At 31.4% G+C, this 17,996-nt stretch overlaps 1 protein-coding gene across 4 annotated transcripts in view; it reads right to left on the reverse strand.

The window, feature by feature from the left end:
• The window catches only part of LOC127071558 (matrix metalloproteinase-14), a 32,876-nt gene extending 15,122 nt beyond the window's left edge, over nucleotides 1-17,754 (reverse strand). For 2 of the 4 annotated variants that reach the window (XM_051010967.1, XM_051010968.1), the window contains exon 1: nucleotides 16,281-17,754. In XM_051010967.1, coding sequence (XP_050866924.1) covers nucleotides 16,281-16,430 — 150 coding nt within the window. In that variant the 5' untranslated portion in view covers nucleotides 16,431-17,754. The remainder of the gene's footprint in view (nucleotides 1-16,280) is intronic. The other 2 variants (XM_051010969.1, XM_051010970.1) reach the window with 1 other exon arrangement.
• Nucleotides 17,755-17,996: the final 242 nt, after the last annotated feature.

Below are 17,996 nucleotides of genomic sequence, written 5' to 3' on the forward strand. Positions count from 1 at the left end.
ATTCGCGAGGTCGAGACGATTTCCGTGTCTATCGTATCGAGTAACGAAAGTGGATTATAAACGATTTGAAAAGTGGATTGAAACCCTTTATGAGAGAGAACGAACGAACTAGATATACCTATAGGCTTTTAAGTCTTTTCTACTTTGGATTATGTATTATATATATACACACACACACACATACACACACATGATCAATCTTGGAACATCTTTTTTATGAATTAGGGAAATGACAAATTTTTTTTCGGTGACCACACGCCGATGACGATGACGATGACGATGACGATGACGATGATGATGATTATTCGAGGCTAGTGACCTAATCGATGCAATCGATTAACAGTTACTTAAACGTCTCAGACATGGGTTTCTCATTAATATTCTGGGAGCGATTACTATCTGTACCCTATCTGTATTTGTAATATAGTCGAGAATATAACAGTAAACTTTCGTCGTAGAAAGAAATTCATATTCGAGACTTCGAGTAGGAACGATCGACGATTACGTCACATTACAACGATTAGAAACCATTCACTTCTTTCTCTTTTCTTTTCTTTTCTTTTTTTTTTTCTTTTAATTTTTTCTTTCTTCCTTTTACGAGTTATCGCTTTATACGAATTAAAAAATTGCTAACTGGGCTTCTTGCGTTTTCGAGTTTTTCACGCTTGACATCAGTTTATTTCACGGCTTTTTTATTTTCTTTCTCTCTTTTACTCCTTGCTCTTTCCTATTTTCGTACAATAGAACATTCTTCTTAACACGCGTTGATATAGGTCAAGAAGATATACGTGCTCAGGAGAAAGGACTCGAGTTATCGATTATGAGAAAAGAACGCGTTCGCGTTCGTGTTCTTCTCATCGAAATTCCGTATGAAAGGAGTTCATTATACCGACAAGAAATTTACACTAAAAAGGAAAGAAAGAAAGGAGTAGAAAAAAGATTAAAAAATAAATAAATAAATAAAACGAAAAAAGAAAAAAAAGATATAGAACGACTCAATGACAATTTATAAGAGTAAAGTGGATTAACTATACGTGTGACCTTCGAAATCTATTTACGAGCACTAACCATCGAAGCGATACTTAGTCTGCATTAGTTTAGATGACTAATTTTTCAATACGAGGAAAAAGGATAATTAAGATTATTTCTCAAGTTCAAGATTTCGACGAGTAATTGGAAAGTATTAGCTCTGTATCGTTATCGATAACGATTCTAATTGGAATTAATGATAAACTAAAAACCGCGAGACGCGACGATTAGCTTTTCGTGGATAATCGAAATCTGTCTGTCTCTTTCCGTCTCTCTTTCTCTCTCTTTATCTTTCTTGTTACTTTCCACACACGAATGCACACGTATATACACATACGTACGCGAAGATACCAAGTGTAAATAGTGTTCCACGGAAATGAATGATAATAAAAACCGCAAAAGTTAATAAGACGATAAGATGAAGTTGTCGGAAAATAATTGTCGATTCATCGTCGTCGTTGCTTTTATTACATATTTTTTATTGACAGATAAAGATGACGAACGATCGTTATCTATCGGTAAATCATTATAGGTTTAAATGAAAAATATAATCGAAAAATCAAAATTACTATAAGTCTTATTAAACGTAAATTGTGTTATGGTGAAGGAGAATAGGTGAATCATAAGATCTTCCAACTAAACTTCCTACGATCATTATATTACGATGATCATTAGAAATTTAGAAGGTAATAAAAAGAATTATGATGATTTTATATATGACATATCCAATTCACATATCCCATTCTTTTCCTTTTCGTTTATGATTCAACTAAGTCTCTCAAATTCTCACTTCGTCTTTTTTTTCCTTCCTCTTCCTTTTTCATTTTCCTTTTTTATTATCATCATTATCATTTTTTTCTTTTTTTTTTTTTTATTTTCTTCTTTACACCGACCATTGGTCGACTCACTCGAATTTCGTAATCCTCCTGCGCAGCTCGACTTCCGAGAAGTCGCAAGATTTTTATGAATGAAGAAGGTAGTACGATATATATGTGTGCGATTTGTGTTTATATGTGTACGTGTGTGTATGTACGTGGTACGATGTGTAAGCACGTGCGTGTTTCGCGCATGAATGGACCTTACCCCTCCTCCACCGTCAAAGAATACGCCTCTGCGTTCACTATGCGTACGTATACGTTTATACGTATATACATATGTCCGTTTTATATGTATATACATGTGTGTTTCTACCAATAAATTGTAGAATACTATCGTGAATGAATCAGTAGAGAGATCAGTTCCATGAAATCGATGCTGACTCGTGCGTGGATGGTAACTCCATTAAATCTTACATTAATTAGAAGATCAGAGTAAATAGGAGAGGAGGAGACAGACAGACAGACAGAGAGAGAAAGAGAGAAAGAGAAAGAGAATGACGTATCCTGAGTCAAGGATATTCAACGTCTCTCAAAGAACTTCAAGGAAATTTGCATCGTCGAATAATTCGAAAAGTTCTGATTCGTTTTCTTGAATCTTGCTTGAAATGTTTCAACTCATCAAAACTTTTATTTTTCGTTATACTTCTTATACGTATCGAAGGTATTAACATAATTATATATTGAATATAAATTAATATATATATATATTCTTTTTTAAATAGAAATGTATAACCAGCTACGAAATGTTTAGATATTGTATTATATTATATACTTCATTTATCGTTCGTTAATTCAACATATTTTTAAGTATGAATTAATAACCGATAAACAACATTGAATAATTGAAACTTTTTTTTTTTGTATATCCATCTATCTTTTATGAAATCGATTAATGGAATTTAATATAATATTCCGATAGAAAGGTAATTAACATGTGACATATTACTTGATATTATTTTTTATGATTTTACTTGAAATTTTTCGAAAAGTTATCGGTCTTTTATTAGATTCTATTGATCGTCTTTGTCTACTTACGTATTATATAATATTCCTCGAAATATATCGAAGTATGACTAATCCATATTTTTTTTTCATCTCTCTACTTCTTTTTTCTTTTTTTTTTTTGCAAACGTAATTAGAAATACCGATATTCTTTCATTAACATTACTTAATCGTATTTGTTCCATTGATGAGCAAACAAATGTAGAATTCCTTCGACAATGCACTAGTCGACTATAAATACCTGTGATTCTTGAGAATAATGATTATACGATTGGCTAGATGAAAAGAGATTAAGAAACTGTATACATAGGAAAGAGATAAAACAAATTTACATACGTGAGACACGCTGACGTAGTTTTGATTCCTTATCATGTCTCGCGTCATTTTAGTAACTCTTAATTAAAACAACACTTTGTACGAGTTTTATATATGTACATATATATATATATATATATATATATATATATTAAATGGCAGCAGTAAAAATCTGTGAACATGAATTATGAATAATGTTCTCCTTTGTCACGTTTGCACGTGACGATTTCCTTGGTAATTTTATATTTAAAAATCACGTTTGACACACACGATTTCTTTTTTTTTTTTGTGAAAAGAAAATGTCGGAAAAGAATTAATTTTTTGTGAAAAAGAAACGTCCTAAGAAGAAGATAATATTATTGTTTTAAAAATCACGTTCGATAGATGGGATAATATTTTTTTATTTCTTGTAAAAAAAAAAAAAAAAAAGAAGAAGAAGAAGAAGAAAAAGTAAAACAAAGTAAAAAAGAAAACAAATTATTTTTTGAGAAAAAAAATCGAGAGAATATTATCTATTTATATATATTTTTTACACACACGAATATATATATATATATATGTGTATATAAAATATAAATTATATAGATAAATTTGTTGATGAAATTTGCACACGTGGAAATATACGTATCTTTTTTATGCTTCATGAACAAATGCATATTCCAGTTATATCGATAGACGATAGTCGATACTAGTCAGTGATGTCTCATCGATTAAACTTTACTCGGCTCATGATATCTAAGATCTTTGAATTCATAAACTATGGATATGAGAATTGATATTGCCGCTCGAAAACAGATATATAACTTTCAGATATATACTTATGCATGCACTTATGTACATATTTTTTTCAATAGCAATGACATTATCATATGCTTATAAATAGAATTATTGTTTTATATAGTATCGTTCGATCGAAATTAAAGCAAATTTTCATCTCCTTGATCCCGTAAAGTCAACGTGATTAGTTACACGTGATTTGTTACCTTGAACTCGTTGCTTAGAATTATTTCATGCATGGACACCGAATCCAATGCTCGTTTTCTACGAAAAGATAAGAAGACGAAAGAAAAAGAGAAAGAAGAAGAAGAAGTCAAAAGTCAGATCAAAAAAAAAAAAAAAGAAAAGAAAAAGAATATTTGTATCGCGATATATATTTAATGCTTTATTACGTTTCATTTGCAATTAATTTGATATCATCGTCTTCTTTCGCTAATTAAATGCATTTAAAGCTTCTACAATGTTATCGTAAATACATGTAATACGATCGTATATAATGAACATTGTCGATACTATTATAGTACTACAAGAGCTTTTATACACCCTCTATCTCTGTTTAAAGATTTATTTTTATCCATCTAACGTCGTCGAATGTACTAGACAGGACCGTATACATTATAAAATACATTACACTCGACTTGGGACTTCTTATTTTCTCTCTCTCTCTCTCTCTCTCTTTCTCTTTCTTTTCTTTTTTTGTGTTTTTTTTTTTTTTGAGAAGACGATGAGAGTCGCATTTAAAGAATTGTTCTCTTTCCTCATAAACAACGATTAAAAAAAGAAAAAGAAATACGTACGTATTTGATCGATTAGATATAAATTTGTTCGCAACGATGTATGTGACTGACATTAGTCAGGGCATTCCTAACTATAAATACGGCTCTGTACGTGTACATGCACTTGTTATAGGATAACATTAGACTTGGCAGATGTCAAAATTTCAAACGGACATAAAGTACATATATAATTCGTAACAATAATAGAGCTATTATCGATAATTGTTTCTGTTAATACGTTTGCGGAAACGAAACGTATAGAAGTAAAGAGAATATTTTCTATTAAAAGAAATAAATAAAAAAATGTGTGTGTGTGTGTGTGTGTGTGTGTGTGTGTGTATGTACATAGATATACAAGTACAAATAGATATATACATATTTTATAGTTCTCTTTTCTTGGTTATAACACGAACGTTACCTTCAAAACCGGTAATAGCATTTACCGCATTGCATCTTTGCCGAAGTAAGCCGAAGTTTCCTGATCGGTCGATTTATCCGATTTAAATGTACATATGTACACACACAGACACACAAGCAGACATCTTTCCCCATGACCTGAATTCAATTCGAAGCACAGAAATTCACTCTATTCCGGAAATGTCGTAACGAATTTATTGTCTCCGGCAATTTACACTTCTCTTTCGTGGTTGTCACCTCTGTTGTTATTGTTGTTGTTGTTATTATTATTATTGTTGTTGTTGTTGTTGTTGTTGTTGTTGTTATTATTATTATTGATAATTATTAACGATAGAAATAATGACTCTGTTCCGTTTCTCTAATATCTTCCCGTCGAGTTATGTATTTAAATAATTATATACGTACATAAGTCTCATCATGTAAGATATTATAACGAGCAAACCAAAGAAGATTTTTCTATATCCCTTCGAATTCTTCTAACGCGCGATAAAAAATTAGAATTTTTCCATTAATCGTGACGAAAAGAAAAAGAAAAGAAAAATTAATAGAGGTTTAAAAATAAAAACAGGTGTACGTGGTTATAACTGGGTCGTCCTTATCTCATAACGCATGTTAACTTTGTTGAATTTTCGTTTTGAGTAAATAGATGCGTTACGTATTAATATCTACATACATACGTAAAACACACACTTATATATATATATATATAATTTGTGTGTGTGTGTGTGTGGGGCAGTGGTACCGAGCAAAACAGGTTACCGGGTCATTCCATCTATCACGACGTCACGATGTCCGCCATTAGAAGGCACCCAGTTTATCGATCAACAACCCTCGAGATATAATCCTTTTGCAGGAATATTTAACAATATCAAAATTGCCATATTTATTTATTTCTATTTTATTTATAATATTTAATTCTCAGTAATGGATGCTGCTAAAATGTCGATTGAAATCTTCAAAAAAACAAAAAGAAATCTATTTCGATCAATCTCTCTCTCTCTCTCTCTCTCTTTCTCTCTCTCTATCATTCTTTTTCTTTTTATCTTTTTTGAAGTTGAAAGGACGACCTGGATTTTGTTGGATTTCTATGAGGATTAACATAAGTGCGGCTAGAAACGGATTTTTTAAACAGATTGTATGTGGGTATGTATATGTATATATATATATATTTCTATCTATATATACTTTTATATATATATATATCGTACCTATGTGTATGTATGGATAACCTCAAAGAGATAATCGATATCCATTATACGCAATCTCTTTTCAATCTCCCCTTAAAACATTTATAGAACCCCGTTCGACTTTATTTTATTATCTACGTACATACATATGTATATACACACACATATATATATATACACATAGGATGTGTTCTCTTGATCTTTGCGTTCTTATATCTGTAGAACGTTATCTCAAAGTGTTATCATTGATAACGATGGAATGAGTTAGATTTGCTACGTTGAAGAAGACGCGAAATAAGTTTTGTCCCGCGAATATAATGAACGACAAAGATGAGGATTTAAAGCGAACGTAGGCGAGGCTCTCTCACTTTCTTTCTCTCTCTCTCTCTCTCTCTGTGTGTGTTTTTTTTTTATTTCTCTTGAGTTACATACTAGGAAAAGAAGAAGACTTAATGGCTCCTATAAACGTATCGAGCTTGTTTGCAAGCGTGACTCACGTTTCATTCTAAAAAGGGCTAGTTACACGAATAATAATAATACTACTAATAATAAGGAAACCTTATATAGAAATATATTAAACAAAAAGAACAAACTAAAGATCACGTAATAAACATGATATATCTATCTATAGCGTTAAAAATAAAAAATAAAAATAAATGAATGAATGAATGAATAAAAGACTACAAAAACAAATAAAGAAAGAAAGAAAAAAAAAACATGATAAAAAGGAACAAGAATGAGGAAAATATTTAACATTTTAAAAACTATGTCTGTCTACTATCTATGTATGTGTACAACGTTATTCCGTTTAAATGTCGCATATCAAGTTCTTGCATGCATCTATAGAATTGTGGAAGCAAAATAGAAGAAGAATAAGAACGAGAACAAGAGGAGAAGAAGAAATAGAAGAAGAAGAAGAAGAAGAAGAAGAAACAGAAGAAGAAGAGGAGGAGGAGGAGGAGGAGGAGGAGGAGAAGGTGGTGAAGAGAGGCACGAGTATCGTGTAGCGACCCCGACCTTGAAGAGGTCTTTGTCGACACAGATCCCATCAGTATTCCACGCCCTCGCATCTCCTGCCAGACGTTTCTTGAATACAAAAAATACAACGAGCATCTATCCACTCTGCGCTTTGTGCGACCTAACAATATATTTTCGCGTTTGCTTACTCTCTTTCTCCATCTTTCTCTCTCTCTCTCTCTTTCTCTCTCTCTCCCTTTCTTTCTCCCTCTCCCTCTTTCTTTCTAGAAGATCCTCTCATCGATCGATGGCTACATGCGTTCCTTCGCAAAGTGGAAATATATCGGATCGTGTACTTTTATTCCCGATGCGAGGAACGCCTTCTAATCTCAACCTATACATACATACATATATGTATATATATATATATTTGTGTATATACAAATATACATACATATGTATACGGCAGTAGTACTTAGATACATTATATATCTTTTAATCTCAACTGTAAGTCGCGTGGCTAACATAATATGTTATTCCTTTCACGCCATAGATTTTACCTCGTTTTTTCTTTCTTTCTTTCTTTCTTTTTTCTTCTTCTTTTTTTCTTTTTCCATTTTTTATTTCGTTCTCTTCAAAATTATCGATTTATTTTTACGTTTAGCAATTAGACACGTATGCTTCCTTTTTTTTCTTTCCTTTTCTTTTCTTTTTTTTTTTATCGTAACTTAAGTATCAGTAGTCGGCTATTTTTATTATTTTTACTACGAACAGTTACAAGGAACAAATTTATTTCTATTAATTTCTATCCCTCTTTCGACCCTGACCCATCTGGATCGATCGAGCGCATTACAAATTCTCATCAACTTCGTTAATCGTAGATTCGTTCTTTTTTTTTCTTTCTTTTCTTTATTTCTTTTTTTTTCTTTTATTAGCAGCAAAATACAACCTCCTCCTCTGTTAGATCGCGTTGAACCTTTCCCTTTCTTTTCTTTTCTTTTTTTTTTTTAATGATCACGAATCGTTCCTTGACACCGGTCGCTTTTCTCTGACGCACCGTCGATCGCTCGATTCTTATCATCGAGTCGTTTCTTTTAAATTATCGTCACGTCGACGTCGACGACGACGACGACGTCGACGACGTAGCAAAGTAGAAGAAGAAAGAGAAGGGGTCGATGTGATTTTTGATCTTTCATTGATTATTTATTAAAGTATCGACGTATTAAGAATTTTTCTTTTTACCAGTTTTATATTAATTGATAATCGTGTCGATATAATCACGTCGATTTCAATTCGAAATTCTTATAAATTCGATAAACGACTTCACGTAGCAATATTGAAATTATCGTTTCGTTATTCGTCTCGTCAATATTTTTTTTCTTTCCCTTTCTTTCTTTTTGTTTTTGTTTTTTTTTTTATCATTTTATTTTTTTTATCAATCAATCGTAAGTATGAATATAATTCGACGAATTATTAGATTCATTCAAATGTCATAATTAAAGTACTTGACAATTTTTTTATTAATCGCTTACGCATTGATATTTTATTAGAAATATCAATGACTGATCATTTATTTAAAATGATAAAAAATGTTTAAAAATACTGAACGTATATAAATAGGAAATATTCGTAGTCGAGTCGATTTCTCATTTCTTTTCTTTTCTTTTCATTTTCTTTTTATCTTCTTTCCTTTTCATTATTCCGAGAAATCTTTAAACGTTCCGGTATATACACATAAATACACAATTTTACTTTAGTTCTTTCGCTTTTTCATTTCTTTCGGAATCTTTTCCGTTGTTGTTTAAGACATTGAAAAAGAGAAAGAGAGAAAGAAAGAAAGAAAGAAAAAGAGAAAGATAAAGATAAAGTGAGTACGTTTCTTCGCAAATCTTATTTTGTGATTCGTACGAACCCAACAGACGTGTTCAAAACAAGTCGAAGTAGGGTGTTTGACCCTAACTGACCTTACTTGAGTCAATTCTCTTAAGACACTCCTCTACTTTTTCTTACACACGAATTCTTCGGTAAAGGATGGTCCTGATCGGTTGAATTTCGATCCCGTATTTTTTTCTTTTGTTCTAAAGTATTTCGAAAGAAAAGTATTATAAGATGGGGATAACCATTTAGATAACGATAACGTAGATATTATTATCTTTATCTGTCTTTATCTGTCCGGAAAAAATCTAACAAGTATTGTCAATAAGTAATATCGAAAGTTTTATTAATTCATATCTAAACGTACGTAGTATCTTTTCATTTTTTATTTTTATTCATATTTTTTTTTTATCGAACAAAATCTTTGCTATCCTTACAATTAAATGAAAATAAATTTTATATCTTAGCATTGTTATATTGAAAAAAAAAAAGAAGAAAAAAAGAAAAGACGTGTTCAATATTTGATATCCAAATAGATTAACCATCTTAGAGAGTATTTGGTTTGCCGAAATACTTGTTAATTAAAAAGTAGACAACGTTACTTTTTTGTATCGAAAATTTGGACATTCTTATTTATAATACATGCCAATTCGATAGATAATAAAACGGACACGAGTTAGTCAGCCAAGAGTTAGTCAGGAAATTTTTCTTTCGACAAACTTTTCTTTCTTATTGAAACGGATCTTGGAAAGGATGCTGACCCGTAGAGATATATAAAATGAATTTTACAGTTGATCCGACGTTACAGTAAGCTGAGAAAGGTGATAAACCGAAGTGAATCACATGGCTTGTAATAATATGTATGTAAAAAAATTGCTGATTCAACGACTCCGGAAGTAACGTATTGCAGTGTATAGTGTACATAGTAGATAATGTGTCGTACATACAAAGCGAACGAACGAAGATGATTCATTCTCGAACTGAACGATATAAATGCAAGTTAGCCTTCTTTTTAAACGATAACGTAAGTACTTACATACATGATTTAAGTCAATGTCGACTTATGAGAAATATAATAAATTAAATGCATTCTTTTTCCTTACCTGTATGGAAAATACTTACACTCACGTATGCGGTTATCGTATAAAAATATATATCGTATAAAAATATTAATTATACATATGACTTATAATTTATCCTTTATATTTTTCATTACGTGCTTTTTCTCTTATCTTTTTCTAGCAGGATATTTATTATATATTAGATTATTATATACGTATGTATGCATATGTATAATGACACTATTACAACACGAGTGTGCGTGTACGTTCGTCCTTCTTTTATATATATTATATATAAGCTTGACCTTGATGATTGAATCTTCTTTCTTTAGCTTAATAAATCACAGTTATCTTTTCTCTTCTTTTTTTTCTAATTAATTATTCAAAAAAAAAAAAAGAAAAAAAAAGAAAAAGGAAAAGAGAAAATACATCGGTCCATTGGGACTCTCTCTCTCTTTTTCTCATATATATATATATATATATATATATATATATATATAAAGAAAAAAAATATTTAATACAAGAACCTACTTTCTCTTAATAGAATTTCAAATCCGATTTCGTAGATCGACAAAAATTAATATTAATATTTCGTTGCGATGTGTTGTTTCATGGAAATGATTTTTCTTTTTCTTTTTTTTTTTTATCAGGAATTTCGCGGATACACTTGCATAATGAATATGCGCTCGCGTGCGCTTACCGTCGCACGTGACAATAAAAACGTGGATTATAATTGCGTAATGTCGAAGGCATTCTTCCGGAAATTCGAATCTAGCGGTTGCATAGAGAAAAAGAACGAATTGTCATTTCGTACGCGTGATGTATTCGTAATAGCCAGGACCGAATTTATATCTTTGGAGGAGACCATAAGCGCAACATCATTATGAGTTTCTTCGAACGAACGGGTTTTATTTCAATTTGTCGAATAGATGCATTCTTTTATTTTTTTTATTTTTATATAATATATAAAATATATTTTCTACGAACGAGTTTGCTTCAGTTTGTCGAGTACGTGCAATTTTTTTTTTATCTTTTTTATTTTTGACTTATTATTTTTATAGCAAATATATCAGGCTGTTCTTTTCTATAAATTATATATATATATATATATATATATATATATATATATCTTTTTTTTATATTCTTCTTTATAAAGGAAATGTGAAAATATCACTATAATATCTTAATGAGGATATTAAATCGATTCGGAACGTGAGTTTCGCTTTCGAATAGCTACGTAATTCCTCACGATAGGTAGTACGTACTTTACATCGTAAAAGTTCTCCGTAGTGTTTTCGTTTATACTCTTAATCGAACGAAAACGAAAAAGAAATCAAATGTCGGGCTTGTTCTCTGGTTGTTCCATTTTCCCACCGGTATAAACAAGAAATAACATTAGCGATAAGCCAGAATTTTAAGGCTCATTCGTGCAAATTTTATGACAAATTTTATTCCAATTTGTTTTACGTGCTAGAGAGAAAATAAATAAATAAAACAGATAAATAAATAAATAAATACATAGTCGGTCGAGCACATAGTTGCACGCCTTCGAAAAGAGTCGCATGTATCATGCAACTCACGTGCATTCATATATATATATATATATGTATATATATACCTTATGACACCATAGAATTTTTTTTTAATAATATAGATTTTATATATATATATATATATATATATATATATATATACACACACACCGATTGACTTTAGAGAATTTTTCTTAATAAATAAATCGTAGATTTTCTTTTCTTTTCTTTCCTTTTTTCTTGATCGATCGATCGATCGATCGGATTTATATCAATCAAACATAAATCCATTGTAAAAAAAAAAAAAAAATAAAAAATAAAAAGAAAATTCTTTCGATATAATTTAATATGACGATTTAGCAATTACATAAAATGCAATTTGAAAACTAGTTCGAGCGAATATAGTTAAATTCTATTAAATACTGTCGTCAAGAGATAGAAAAGGAGAGACCTTTTATGACACTGTCCGGTCTCTAGAAAGAGAGAGAAAGAAAGAATGCCAAACGGGTCTATGGTTAAGTAAAGAAACGGCCGATCGAGCCGGATCGAGCGACGATGAGAGAATATCCTATTGCTCGATCGTTAATATTCCGATGACGGTTAATTCGTGTTCTGACTGTGGATACGCGACAACGAAGGCCAACATTCGCGCTCGTCTTACACACGACGGTGTATTTCCGTGTCGAAGCACATACATTATTTACAATTTCCTAGTACGATCTGCGTGATTGAGAGGAAGAAAGAAAGACGGATTATGTAGAGAAAAAGGAGATAGAAAGAGAGAGATAGAGAGACAGAGAGACGAATGATCCCAAGAGAGTAAGTTAGTAGCTAGTTGGCAACTCGCCAAATCGACGAACATATTTTCCATAGATTTCTCTTTTTTCATTATTTTTTTTTTAATATAATTAAATAAGCAATATATATATATATATATTAAAAATCATTTGAAACGTTGACATCAACAAAGCAAGTATTACTAATTTTCAATCCGACACACAGAGCAAATTATTCTTGAAAAATTTTCAAATTCTATGATTAGAGAGAGTATGTAAGTCGATGAGTATCGTTCCTCGTAAGCATTTTGTTTTTCTTTGATACTCGCATTGCTTGCTAGGGGAAAAAGGAAAAAAATTACATATTACATACGTACTACGTACATACATACATATGTAGATACTTAGTTGCAGCTTGCGAATCCGAGTTGGCTCGTTGCCACTTGCACATAAATCTGTGTCAATTACGAAGAGGAGGAGCAGGAGAAGAAGAAGAAGAAGAAGAAGAAGAAGAAGAAGAAGAAGAAGAAGAAGGAGGAGAAGAAGAAGAAGAATCGTTGAAATAAAGTTAAACGACGTATTTCCTGTCGGTGGATTCACCGATGACGGATATCATTATATGTCCAACGAATTTCTTCTCCGATTGATAATTCTTGTTATATAATAAAATGTTGTAAAATAAAATGTACAATATTTAAGGAAATATCATCGATTGTCGTGTTCGATCATCGCGATTCTACAAAAAATATATAATCGGCGGAGTTCGGAATCTTCAATGAATTTTCTTTTCTTTTTTCTTTTTGTATTATCATCATCATTATGATTATCATTACCATTATTCTCTTTTTATTTATTTTATTTCTTCTCGTAAAGATTCACCAAGTTCGTTGTTCTATTTAAGTGCGAAGAATGAGCTATTGCAAAGTACATGTATGTCTGTGTGTATTTATGTCTGATTCGAATAACGACGTTTCTACTACTGCCTACGTTCGAACAAGTAAAATCTTATTATTACTATTATTACTACTTGTACAGAGAGAAAGAGAGACGGAGGGACATTAGATGAATTTAGAATTAGCCTAGTTTCTATACTAACGTCAGTGTGTCTTATAATCTGTCGTACAAGTCCCATTTATTGTATCTTTCTTATCAAAGATATCAAATTGGGTACTCGATCGTTAGATTAGATCAGTGTTATTAGAATAAAAAAAAAAGAAAAAAAAAAAAGAAAAAAAATAATCGTCGAAACGAAAGATTTTTTCTTTATCGGACACATTTTCGTTGCTTACACCTTCATATTTTTTTTGTGTTTCTTTTTTTATCTCCTCATCGTCGTTGTCAACTACAACACAACGATCAACAATAACAATAACAATAACAACGTTGTCTTCTTCGTGGACCCCCTTTTTTACATTCAGTATAGCATTGTAATTAAATGCGACACTGACGACGCTTACTCGTTCCCGCCTTTAGTTTCTCTCTCTCTCTTTCTTTCTCTTGTAACTTTTTACAGTAGTCACACACGTGTTCCCCTGCAGCACGTGCAACTGCTGAAACGCGTCATGTATATCCTATATGTGCAATGACTTTCTTTTGTTGATTTTTCAGTTATTCTTTTTTTCTTTCTCTTTCATTTCTTTCTTTTCGTCTTTTTTCTCTTTTTTTTTCTCATGTCTCTGTCTTTCTCTCTCTTTCTCTCCCTTTTTCGAAACGCAGAAGAAGAAGGATTGATTATTCTTGTCAGATCGTTGAGAAGGAATGAATGAAATTAACATTTATTATTATTGTTATTGTTATTGTTATTTTTATTATTGTCATCATTGAATTATTATCGATTGTTACTCTAGAAAAAAGATGAATGAAATTAACATCATCATCATCATCATCATCATCATCATCATTATTATTATTTAATTATTATTGATTACTATTTGAGAAAGAAGATGAATATAATTAACTTTATTATTACTATTATTATTATTAAGTACTACCTGAGAAAAATAATGAATGAAATTAACGTTATTAATATTATTGAATTATTATCATCTACTACTTGTCCAGTTTTTAATGCAAGTAAGACCATTCTAATCGTTCTTTATATCGAACTCCTATTATAATTTTTCATTACGAGATACATCTTACATGTTCCCATAATAATACTTACAACGAAGCTTTACACGAAACACATATGCATGCACGCACGCACACATTTATTTCGAAATTATTCATTTTTCATGTTGGAAGAACATCGCGTTATGGATAATTGGCACGTTCTAATCAGACTGTGTGCGTTTGAGTACTATGTTAGAACATCGTTCGTTCTTTGTTGTAAAAAATAATGGTCGGAAATAATAGAGTAAGAACAAAAAAGAAAAAGAATAAAAAAAAAAAAAATAAAAAATAAAAAATAAAAAAAAAGAAATGAACAAGATATTTTCCCGTTTTCATTCGAAGGCCAAGATCGAATCATCGACGACGACTTCTTCGTGTGTTGTAAATGTTAGTAAAGAAAATATCGTTTAGAAAGAAAAAGCGAACAAAAATTCCGAAAATATTTTTTTCCTTCCGAAAAGAGGACGATTAGACCAAAAGAAAATTAATAAAAAAAGAGAGAGAGAGAGAGAGAGAGAGAGTGAGAGAGGGAGTACGATTTTTTACGATGCATAGTAGTATAAAAGAAAAAAAAAAAAGAAAAGAATTTACAATGACGAAATTTCAATATTTCTTCAATGAATCGATATAGTTGTTGATGATTTCACGATAATAGTAGATATGAGATTACCTAACTATATCTTCTTTTTTACCGAAGTCCAAAAGAATTCCATGTGTAGTTAGTGCAAATTTTTATTACGAGATAAAGATAAATAACTAAGGATAGATAAACTATCCATGTCGTAGTTGTTAAAAGATAGAAAGCTTATATTCTACGTAATGTTACCAACGTTAACTTGTCGAACCTATGTTATCGTTTTCTCATCGATATTAATCAACTACATATTTATTATATATAAGATTTAAAAGATACTTAAAGATCGATTATATTATCTTTTTTTTTTTATATTTATATAAGTAATTTGTCGCTATTGTTCAAAGGGCTTAAAAAATAATACATTAGTAAAAGATATTTTCTATCAATTATAGTATTTATAATTTACTGATTATAATATATTATGTAATAGATATAGTATATATATATATATATCAGGGTATAATATAATAAACTATATAATAAAAAAAAAAAAAAGAAATGGAATATACTACGTAGTATTAATATAAATAGTATAAATATATATTTCAATTGTAATCTCTATTCGCGTATAATAAACAAGAGAAAAAATAAAAATGGTTTTAGGTATTTTAGGTCGAGTTGTAAAGCGGTCTAGGTCCTCTAATGCTTTATCGACTTCGTTGCAGGCCTGGATAACTCGGGCGAGCAAAAGACCTACCTACATACTAAAGGTAGCACTCTTAACGATTTTTCTTTTCTCGCAAACGAGAAACACGATTATTAGATATCCATTTTAATACACGTGAACGCGTTCTATACCGACAAAAAACATTACCTATTTATCGTAAATAAGTAAACGTATGCATTTATTCATATATATAAGTATATTAAAACGTGTGTGTATGTGTATGCGCGTACGTGCCATTCTTAAGAAAATAGAAAAAATAAGTAAATAAAAAATTCTACTCACCATAGCAGAAAGATCCGAAATACTCGACGTCGTAGGTGCTGCTTCCGTTTTATCGCATAGGAAGGTCGCAACAATAGCCAATAGGAATAATAAACTTCTTATGGTTCTTCGTGCCATGCTTCCTCCTCCTTCTTCACAATGAAACGCCATCAAAAATGGAGGATAGAAAGAAAGACAGAAAGCAGTGGAAGAAGAAGAAGAAGAAGAAGAGGAAGATGTTGATGACAAAAAAATATACAATAATAATAATAATAATAATAATAATAATAACAAGAAGAAGAAGAACGTATGTACGTCACACGACGAGCAAACTTTGCGTCTGTGAAACTTTACTTCTTCTCAAAGACAATTTTCTCTCTCTCTCTCTCTCTCTCTCTCTCTCTCTCTCTCTCTCTCTCTCTCTCTCTCTTGTATTTCTGGCCCCACTCTCTCTCTCTCTCTTTCCCTCTCTCTCTCCCTCTCTCTCTCTCTTTTTCACTTGGAACTACCCTCTAGTGCACACGAGGTCGATCAATAATACCAGTCGCTCAGATTCGAAAACCGAATGCGTCGAGAAGAGTGACACGCGCGTTCGAAGGTCTTCTTGAATCGCAGGACACTTCTCTTTATTTTCTTTTTTTTTCCTTGATTGGTTTCTCTCTCCACACAAACACGGTGTGTCTGTGTGTGTGTGTGTACCTGCGTCCTTTCGATCTTCTCTCTTTATCTTTACGTATCACCTTTTCTTTCTTTATTCTCTGTTTATATTTAGAATTTTTTTTTTAATTTTCTTTCTTTCTTTTTTCTTTAAACGGACGAACACATATACGTGAGACAGCAGACGAGAAGGAAGAAAGGAAAATAAGTAAACGATGATAAATCTTTCCTCGCGATATTTCGACGATTAACGTAATATTTGTTCACTCTTTCAAACTCGAATAGCTTTCTTTCCTTTTTTTCTTTCTTTCTTTTCTCTCTCCCGATTCGTTTCTCTTGAAACTTCGTTCCTTCACAGCACCAATTCCAATTTTTCTTATTTCACGACTTTCCTCTTCTCTCTCTCTTTCTCTGTCTTTTCTGTCTGTCCCTCTTTCTCTTTCTTTCCGTCTCTCTCGTTAATCTTCTTCGAACTTGAGACTCCCTCGATCGAAATCGAAATAAATAGAATTATTTTTCCTTTCGATCGTTTCGTCACCGTAAGGATTATTAACGGAGGATGATAAAGAAAGTCGATAAACAAAGAATTAGGATTCTTTTCCTTTTTTTTTCCTCTTTCTGGAAGATCACTAGATCCTTAATTCTTTTTTTTTGGAAGATGTATATTATTTTAGGAGAAGGAAATATATATACATATATACATACGTGTATATATATATATGTATAATGAAAAAAGAGGAAGAGAGGATTCGTCAAAAGATATAACGCGCACGACCGAGAAGTACGCGGAGCTGGGACCGGAGTCGACCGCCACTCTGAATCACAATCAGTCTGGCACTGACTTTTATCGAGACCTCCCACCAGTCCTCCAGCTCGTCACACGAGCGACTACTACACTGCCACTGCCATTACCACAACTACTACACTACTACTACACTACTACTACTACTACTACTACTACTATTACTGCCGCGATCGATACGATCCAACTTCGAGAGGATGGATCGGATCCTTCGTTGATCCGAAGAAAAGATCTTTTCTTCGAACACGATGTGTTGTTGCGCGCTCATCTCTAATCAT

Source organism: Vespula vulgaris, chromosome 22 (genome assembly GCF_905475345.1).
Source record: "Vespula vulgaris chromosome 22, iyVesVulg1.1, whole genome shotgun sequence".
In the NCBI taxonomy this organism is placed as follows: domain Eukaryota; kingdom Metazoa; phylum Arthropoda; class Insecta; order Hymenoptera; family Vespidae; genus Vespula; species Vespula vulgaris.